This window comes from Fistularia commersonii, chromosome 11 (genome assembly GCF_037954325.1).
Source record: "Fistularia commersonii isolate RoL2024-O1a breed Wild chromosome 11, RoL_Fcom_v1.0, whole genome shotgun sequence".
In the NCBI taxonomy this organism is placed as follows: Eukaryota; Metazoa; Chordata; class Actinopteri; order Syngnathiformes; family Fistulariidae; genus Fistularia; species Fistularia commersonii.
The window spans coordinates 968,387-978,122 of NC_141294.1; the positions used below are offsets into that span (position 1 = coordinate 968,387).

General features: G+C 47.9%; 1 protein-coding gene across 1 annotated transcript in view; it reads left to right on the forward strand.

The window, feature by feature from the left end:
- cdkal1 (CDK5 regulatory subunit associated protein 1-like 1) overlaps positions 1–7,900 on the forward strand; it is a 239,643-nt gene extending 231,743 nt beyond the window's left edge. Inside the window, exon 15 of the mRNA XM_086156022.1 lies at positions 6,872–7,900. Coding sequence (XP_086012148.1) covers positions 6,872–7,030 — 159 coding nt within the window. The 3' untranslated portion in view covers positions 7,031–7,900. The remainder of the gene's footprint in view (positions 1–6,871) is intronic.
- Positions 7,901–9,736: the final 1,836 nt, after the last annotated feature.

Genomic DNA, 9,736 nt, shown 5'->3' on the forward strand with positions numbered 1-9,736 from the left:
GATAATTGCTCCCACCGTTGATTTCTTCTCACCAAGCTGCTCACCTATTGCAGAGTCAGTCTTCCCAGCCTGGTGCAGGTCTACAATTTGGTTTCCCTCTGGTCTTGGCCAGAGAGCAGTTTGGAGTGTGACTGTTTTAGGCTGCAAACAGGTGTCTTTTATTCAGATAACCGGTTCAAACGGGTGCCGTTAATCCAGGTAACGTGTGGAGGACGGAGGGGCTTCTTACAAAAGAAGTTACAGGTCTGTGAGACAGAAACCTTGCTTGGTTTTAGGTGACCAAATACTTTTTTTCCACCATAATTCTGAAGTAGATTCTTTAAAAATCAGACAATGGGATTTTCTGGATTTTTTTTCCCACATTCTGTCTTTTATAGTTGAAGTGGACCTATGATGAAACTCACAGTCCAATATGATCTTTTTAAGTGGGAGAACTTTCACAGTTGGCGGCTGACGAAATAGTTTTTTGCCCCGCTGTGTATCACATAAATCATTTTTATTGCTGTTTGAAACTCTATGGTGTCGGCTAGTAAATAAAGCCATATGTATTTCCTATAATTACTGCCCTCCCTTTTAGATCGGAATGACTAATGAAATAAAAGGATGTGTTTAATGAGCAACAACTTTTGCACGGTTGGAACTTTTTGCAGTACCCAGAACCTTTTCAGGATGTAGAGACGTGACACTCGGTCTAGCTAGCATCTCGCTACAAGGCAGGATCTTTTTGCGGTTCCACAGGAACTCGTATGACTTGGTGGACCTCACGATCCCCGCTGATGAGCGCCACTTTTGAAAAGCTTTTTTTGGCATTGGTCAGTTGTTTACTTGTGAGAAAAAGGACAGTGGCGGTGAGGAATGGAGATCTGGAGATTCTTGCCTGCTCAGGGCAGAGGGCCTCCAGGGCTCTCAAGGGAATGTCAACACTTTGGCCCGAATAAGTGCAAAGTTAGCTAAGGAGTTAGCTAGCTAGGGAGGGAGTAAAAACACTCCAACCCATCTTAGACTCCATGGTTGTCACTCTCGCCATGTAGAACGTCGCTTTCCGTGTTGTCTGTTTCGTCTTCTTCGCGGTGCTTTTGTTAAAAACGCTTGCGTAACTCCCTCACTGCCCGTGGGAATGCAAAACTAAAAAAGTTCCCTCGTCGGAGGAGGCGACTTCCTAGAACGACATTCGAGCCGGAGTTATCGGATTTGTTTTTCTCCGAAACCGGCCACCGAATATTTTCGGATGCGAGGTGCGCGGCAAAAGACAGGATGGTGGATGGCAAAGGAAGGTGCGGGCCGCAGTCCGATATCCGTCCCGGTTTCAGGGTTTCCAGGCGTTTGTCTCAAATTTAAAGAGTTTTGCAATCGTGGAGTCCAGTTTGATCCAAACATGAGGCAGATGCGGTTTTGTCAGCCAGACTTGTGATGCCGCCTCACACACCCCTCCTAAGCCTTTGTCTGCTGCTACTGGAAGTGACTTGAGGATGCGTCACGTGGGCGTCGCCGGCCATCGGATCTGTCCTCCATTGTGCGCGCCGTAACAGAGGAGACAATTCGGTGTCAGCGGCCAGGCGAAGCGTGGGCGGCGCCGCGGCATTCATGGCCGTCGGAGGGGACGGGCGGCGGGGGGACGGCGGGGGGACGGCGGGGGGGCGGAGGCTCCCCAGCTGCCGGTTCACACGGCCCGGCGCAGGCGCCACGTTCGGGCGTCCACTGTCACGCGGGTGGCTGACTACAAAACCCCGCCATTCTCTCTTATTCTGTTTTTCCAAAAGAGCAGCAGGTCATTCATTCATTCATTCATTCATTCTTCATTTACACGGCTTATCCTGCGCGCAGGGTCGCCGGGGGGCCGGGGCCGATACCAGCTGTCCAGATCCACAGCGAGATCCACACTTTGGCATTCACGCCTCATCTAGAGTCGTACCATCGATCAATCATTTCTGGTTTATATACAGACGGACGGCCATTCACCCTTTCATTCATACTTCACATGAGACGTATTACCATTCACATGGACACATACTGGAGATCCAAAAATCTTTCAGGCTCTCATTTTTAGTTCATCCGGAGACAGCCAACTTTTCGCCCTCTCTTTCATATTTCATGAAGATAGAAGCAACTCTCATCCATTCATTCGACATCATACATTCACCCTGTTGTAAACACGTAACAATTCATATTTTCACATATTCACTCATTCACGCCATCAGAATGTGCAAACTTGTTCGGAGCGTCGCATTGGGCGGAGCCTCCTCGTCGATTCGGTTCCCCGGTCCCCGACCTCGCTGGCACATCCGCTAAGTCCGTCTTGTCGTTCTCAAGTGAAGATCGCGTAGACTTTTTAAGAGTGTTTTCCACTCGCGAAGGAAATGTCAAGAAAGCGAGGAGGACCTCTTAGAGCGGATCGATGAACGGAAGCGGCGGATGCGTGAGGGACAGGCCGTCATTATAATGAGAGGTGATACCGCGGGAGGCGTGAGAGTGAAGGTGAGCCGAGCACGAGCGGCCGATCCGCCTATGGAAGATATGAAAGTCAAACCTCTTCCAGTTATCATCCCCCTGCTGAACTTGATTAAAGGTTACTCCAGAAAGACGCCGATCAATTGCTCAATATCGGCCCGCATAATCTGCCTTCATGGTGATGAGGCATTTTACAAACTGTCATGCAGGAGCAACAACCGCAAGGTCGCCCGGATCGATGTTCACTCCCGAACCTCAGATGTGGGCGCTCGCCGTTCTCAGCCGGCGTGTTTAATGCTCAGATTAAAAGGCTAAATCTTCGCCTGGAAAGTGTATTTATTTATTCATTTATCCGCTAATCAATGGCCTTATCTTCGGTCTCTGCGCCGAGAAATTAAAATAAAACTAAATGCATAATCAAACGGAGCGGGGATCGATGGGGCCGGGCGGAGCTGCAAAGTGTATCCAGTTCAAAAAGGAGGAAGAACTCCAGAGTTTATTCCTCACTGTCTCATTTCCACCAGATGCTGTTTTGTCGAGCGACACGGCGAATCCGCGTCCTGGCGTCACGTTCTCCCCAAGTGACTCTCCTTGTAATTCCCCCCGATGTCCACGCTAATGTCTCCGAGTGGCCTCTCGGCGTCGGCGTGATGGAGTCGATGGCCCTCGATGATAATTGGATCGCCGCGGGATCCCGTTCACCACTTCGGGCGGCGCTTGTTTATTCGCTTAGTTTAGTCTATCCCTCACGCCGGGAAAGCGTTCAACCTCTCAGTCCACGTCATGTAGAGACGAGCGACACGTCTGTGGAGCTTCTCAGTCATCCAGGTCACGGTGGATTCTTGGTGAGATCTTCTTGTCGGACTTGAACTCCTTCACTTGAAGACGTTCCAGTGTTTCGCCACGACAAGAAGATTTCGATTTTGAGACGTAGGACCGTTCGCTCATTCATTCGAACGACACTTCCAGACGTCGCTCACTCACACATCACAAAGTGACGGCCTCTCGGTCATCAGTCACTCATTCATCCGCCGGTCATATCATAACAAGCGACCGTTCACTTACTCATCTGTCGAATAATCCATCCATCTGTTCTGTGTGTGTTCGGTTTCTGCTACCTTCAGGCTCGCGGGGTGTCGTAGTCTTTCCCAGCTGGTTTCAGCCAATCACAGGGCCACAAATAGAGACGTAGAATAAAAGGAAAGGTGTACAAGACAGTGGCGAGACCAGCGATGATGTTTGGACTAGAAACTGTTCCAATGACCGAAAGACAGCAGGCAGAACTGGAGGTTGCAGAGATGAAGATGTTGAGGTTCTCTTTGGGAGTGACCAGGATGGAGAGGATCAGGAATGAGTCTATCATGTTAGATGTTTTGGAGAGAAGGTCAGAGAAGCCAGACGGAGATGGTTGGGTCATGGACAGAGGAGGGATAGAGAATATATTGGTAGACGGATGCTGGAATTGGAGCTGCCAGGCATGAGGTCTGGAGGAAGACCAAAGAGAAGATTTATGGACGTCGTGAGAGAAGATATGAAGGTAGTTGGTGTGAGAGAGGAGGATCCAGAGAATAGGGTTAGATGGAGAAGGTTGACTCACTGTGGCGACACCTGAAGGGAAAAGCCCAAAGAAGAAGAAGAATCTGTCACAGGGGTGCAGGACATGTATGACCGAGACAAAGTGATGATTGAGATGTTTTGGACATGAACAAAGGGGTGTTCATGTCCAAACCATGGTGAAGATCTGGGTAGAAGGTTGCTGAAGGTGAAGCTGCCAGGCATGAGGTCTGGAGGAAGACCAAAGAGAAGATTTATGGACGTAGTGAGAGAACATATGAAGGTAGTTGGTGTGAGAGAGGAGGATTCAGAGAATAGGGTTAGATGGAGAAAGTTGACTCGCTGTGGCGACACCTGAAGGGAAAAGCCGAAAGAAGAAGAAGAAGACGTACAACTATTGGCTCTCTCATTCGCACATCTGGGCAAGTTAACGAACCTCTTGCATGTGTTTGGACTGCGGCAGGAGGTCAAAGGTGACGCCAGAGAACACGGAGACTCCACATAGAAAGGCTTCAAACCAGTCGTGGTGGAAACGTTACCCACTTCACAAATAAGCAATGGACGTGAAACCCAGTTAGTGATGCACAAATTAGCTTTATGCAGCGGGGGCTCTGAGGCCTCAGCGGGGGACCGACGGGACGAGCGGCAGCGATGAAACATTAAGGTTAACGATACATTCTCCTTCGTGGAAACGCCACGCGATTTCGCTCATCAATTTGACGAAATTAACTTAAAGCCCATCGGATCAAAGAGCCGTCCTTCCTTTCCGACTCCCGGACGCTTCGCCGTCCTCCCCTCCCTCCCGTCTGATGTTTTTTTTATTTTTCCTCTCCCAACATTCACTGTTCTCCCTCGTCGGCCGTCGCCCCCCCGCTGCGGAGGATGTATTTTTAATGCCCCGACGCATTAGGGCACTCGTAGAAGTGATACGTCGCATCGCCGCGTTCACTTCCCCGCCAAGCTTAGCGGTTCTCTCTGCGGTCGGTCAATTCAATTAAGCAACAGTCCCCGGCTTATGAATAATGGAACGCGGCCGATGGTGTGACCCGCGTGAACTCGGGATATAATGGATGTGAGGAAGAAAGCGTCTGGACGCATGTTTATTTGAAAGATATTTCCAGAGTGCCGTACGATTAATCATGAATGTTAGATGTACGACTCGGAGACTCGTCCTGAAGGCGGCGTGCGATCGTAACACCCGATCTGCTTCGTTTCGCCACAGCCAATCATCCGCCTCCATCTAACGCCCTCGTCGGCCACCCGCCCGGCGGTTCCGACCTCCTTCTACCCAGATCTTCACCGTCACTCCTCCGATCATGTCCAAACCGTGTCTCGTCTGACTTTTATCTCCAGAACATCTAACATGGTTTGTCCTTCTGACGGACGCTGGTCTTCGCACCTCCTTGCACACGATCGTCACTTTGACTATTTTTTAAAATGTAATTCCCTGAAAACCTCCAGCGGTGCGCCCCAGTTCTTAGTGTCCCTCTGGTCGCAGGGTTGGGGGTCCGACCCCAGGTTCCTCCCGTCTGCAGGCCCATCGCTGCCATCGGTGTGTGAACGGAGGAGTGGCGGAATGCGATCCAGCGTTAAAGTGCTTTGAAATAGCAAGGCGGTGAAAGCGCCATGAAAGTGTGGACGATTTCCCTCATCTTTGCACCGCATCACTCGTGCACTTTGTGTCCCGCATTGTGCGCTATGTTGCCGTCCGGTAACTTTTAACTCATTGTTTGTTTGTTTAGAAGTTTATCAGTGTACAAATACATTAAGCACAGAGGCAGAGATGTTTGTACCAGATTGTAGCTCATAGCTAATTTCCATCTGCAGTCCTGGACAATACAAATATAAAATAGACGATATATATAAGATATACAGATAGGCAATAAAATAACTATGCAATATATAAACAGGCAATAAAATATGTATTTTGCAAGTTGAAAGTGCTATTGTTGTGATATTGTTACTTTGGGGGCCATCAGATGTTACCCAGAAGTGTAACATAGCGCAAACATACTCGGTCGATGAAGCTGATTTTGACTCGGATGCGAGCACCCACATTCACATACCGTGCGCTTGCACAAGCGCAAAAAGTTCCCTTTTTTTCCCCCGTAAGTCAGAAAATACCCACAGTTCAGTCCTCCGGGACTCCTGCGATCGCCGCCGCCACCGCCGTACGGGGGAGCCTGTAGAAACGGTGAAGGAGTCCAGATACCTGAGCACTGTCCTCCTCAACCTCCTGAGGTTCTCCTCTGACTCTGAGGAGGTCATCAGGAAGTGTCACCAGCTCAGGAAGCTGAGGTCATTCGAGGTTAGCGACACAATGCTAACGACGTTCCGTTACGCCTTCATCGGGAGCGGGACGACCTTCTCCTTCACCTGCCGCTTCCATTCCATCACCCGACACGACAGGAGCCGCCTGGAGCGACTCCTCGGTCCGCTCCAAAATAATTGGCCCGACTCCTCCGTTCCCAGCAACTCGGCAAACCCGTCATGGCCATGATATGTTTATTCTTTAAATGCAGAGCGCAGATTATCTCACAGTCTCTCACCAGTGGCACAGTTTCCTTAATTCTGTACAGTCATTTATTATGCTTTATTTTGATTTTGCGAGGAAAAATAAAGTTCATTCCGGTTCAGTTTGTTCCGCGGTTGTGTTGTCTTCTGTTCGCCCGCTGCAGACGCTTCTGGTTCCTTAACTCATATACAAAAAAATATCAGACTGATTAAATAAACATTAAAGTTGAGAAAACATGCATGGAAATATTGCAGTGATTGGAGGAAGATAAAGAAAGGAGATGCTGATAACTCTACTTCTCTTTGTGTGTGTGTGTGTGTGTGTGTGTGTGTGTGTGTGTGTGTGTCCTCACAGGAGCAGATGGCCAATGGTGTCCAAGGTCCTTCTTCTGTGTCTCCGTCTGTTTTGTTTATTGGGCCTTTCATGGTGAAGCGCGAGGCATTGAAGAAGCTTGGGGTCGGGCTCACGCTGGCAGCTGCCTTGTTGGCTTTCATTGTGGAGAAGCTGTATTAGCGCTGCAGCTGCGGCCCGAGAGACGACCGGCAACCAGGGCGAGGACATTGACAAAATTGGAGCCTTAACAGGATGTTTGAAGTGGGAAACAGAAAATGTCTTTGTATCCCCCCCCCCCGAACCCCAACCCCCGCCCCGAAACACACTCAGCGTCCACTATTCTTTTTTGAAATTAGCCCAAAGAGAAAGGAGAGGAAGTCAGATCTACCTAGCAGAGCCGCTCACGCCCCAAGTTTCTACTTTTTAGAGCACGAACAATGACAATGTTTAATCCTATCGGGGTTTTTTTTTTTCATCCGATGTCACAGATCAATCTGAGGTCGGAAGACGGATCGCCGACGCCGGTTTCCACCCGAGAAGGTGTTTTTTTTTTTTTCTTACCAGATTGATCGGACGTGCAACAGCGTGGATGATCCTGGAGTTGAAATTTACAAGGTACTTGCTTTTAATTGGGCGGCACATTTTTCCGAAGCCCCAACTGGCTGCGTGTCTTAGTGTCTAATTCAGTTTCAGTTTTAACATTTATGTCCTCCAAGCCAAGAAATATTAGTTTTTTACAAACGGCCATTTTTCCAATTTCCTATGCCAGCCAGTTGACATTTTAATGAATCCTGCTGTCGAACTAGAAACTCTTAAAGTTATGATAACTGCTGAAAGTGAAGTGGATCGTCTGCAAACGGCAGTTTGAAAACGTCGGCTGCTAATAAACAACCCGCGGCCTGTTTGTGAACCGACCCTCTCGTACGTTTCCGCTGAGTGACTCCTCGAGGAGTTTGTTTAGTCTGTTTCTTGGCGCGGGTTATTTTGAGTTTTGTTTTTGTTTTTCTTGCATCGAAACACTTTAATAAAAAGCAAATGGACTTGTCGCCAGCGACGTGACTCGGATGATTCATGAATTCTAAATGTTTCTGTGAAAAAAAAACAAAAAATACTCACATTTAGCAAGAGCTGAGCATGCATGTATTCATTGTACCGCTTCTTCTGCACGCAAGACTTCTGCATTGACCGATCACAGAGAGGCAAAAAGAAAAAAAATCAGTTTGGAACTGATTTTAAAATACTTGTGATATTTCTTCATTATAATTTTAGGGTTAGATGGAGAAAGTTGATTGAAGGGGAAAAGCCGAAAGAAGAAGATTTCTTCATAATACTGTGTCATTTTAAAGTAAACAGAAATTAGTTTTGGAGATAAATTTCACGGGTCGCCCGTCGGTCGGGTCGGGAACCGTTGGCTTCCGAGCACGTCTGGGTCTTTGGAAAGGTGAAGAAATTAATTTTATCAAATAGCTGACTACTTTATCTGCATCAACCCTTGTAAGGGAAAAGATGCGCCAAAGAAAAAAAAGAGGATGATTACCGTGCAGACAGAAAATTTGCATTTGGATTTGCGTCGTGTCTAATATGCTATGATAAAATTGCATCTATGAAACGGTCAAATATAAAGCGGCACTTCCAGCAAATCCATGCGGCGCCAGAGGTCGCATTATAAGTAAGACGTATTTCATTTTCCGTACGTTAAAAATACTATATGGCTCTCGATGAAATATATCAAGAAATATTTGGCTTTTGTGGCTCAAAAAGGTTCCCGACCCCTGATTTAGGCGCACAGCTTAAGGTTGTGTCAACTTTCTTGCCCGCGCTGCCTTACATCACTCAAAGCCTTGAAATAGCGTTACTCTCAGAGCCGCGCTGCAAAAACACAAGATGCTGAGGTAGTTCTGGTTCAGGTGAAATGTTCTTCTGATTTGTTTTTAAAGTGACGGTCGTCATGTGGAGAGAAACCTCTGGTCACATGAAGACGTCCGACTGTTGGATTTCCGGTTTGCAGGAAATACAGAACCCGGATGAACCTCCACACAGACGCCTCTTAACTTTGTAAAAGGATGATATTTAGGCCGGCTAGTATGTGGATTTTTTTTTTTAACGTTGTTTTTCAGCTTTATTTTATCTTCCTTTCATTGGTTTCATGGAGTTGCTCGCGTTTCGGTGTCATTCCTGCAGAATTAACACGGGGCGACGGCGCGTCTCCTCGCGGCGCTCCGTGTTGTTGTCGAGCCGAGCGTCTGCAAGCTCCTCTCTAATCTCTCTCTGTTTTGAGGTACAGCCGTCTCAACGTGCTCGCAAATCTCAGACAGTTAATAATGTACGCCCCAATTTATATGGCATGGCGCCTGCACATGTGTGTGTGTCAGTGTGTCTGCGTTGCTGTGTGTGGATGCTCGCGCCGTCTGATGTCGGATCTTTAGGTTTCCTCCAAAGCTTAATTTAGCAGAAAGCTAGGATACACAAAATAAAATGTGTACTTGTGCGTGCACGCACACACACACAGACACACACTCTTCAGGACTGACAGGAGTCATCTTTCTCATTCAGAAAACCCTGTTATTAGATGTACCCTCTCTCTCAAACACACACACACACACACACACACACGTCAGTCTTGTATTATCTAATGATCCATGCCACAGAGACATAACACGTGCACCTTTGCTTTTTCTTACCTACCTGGTGAATGCATGTCTCACACACACACACACACACACACACACACACACACACTTCACACCACAACTTTTCCAGTATATGTGCAAATGATGCACGTCGAGCGAACTCGCACACAAACACAAGCACTAAAGCTTCACCCGATCAAATGATGCGTGTCTTACACACACTGTAGACACACACACACACACACACACACACACA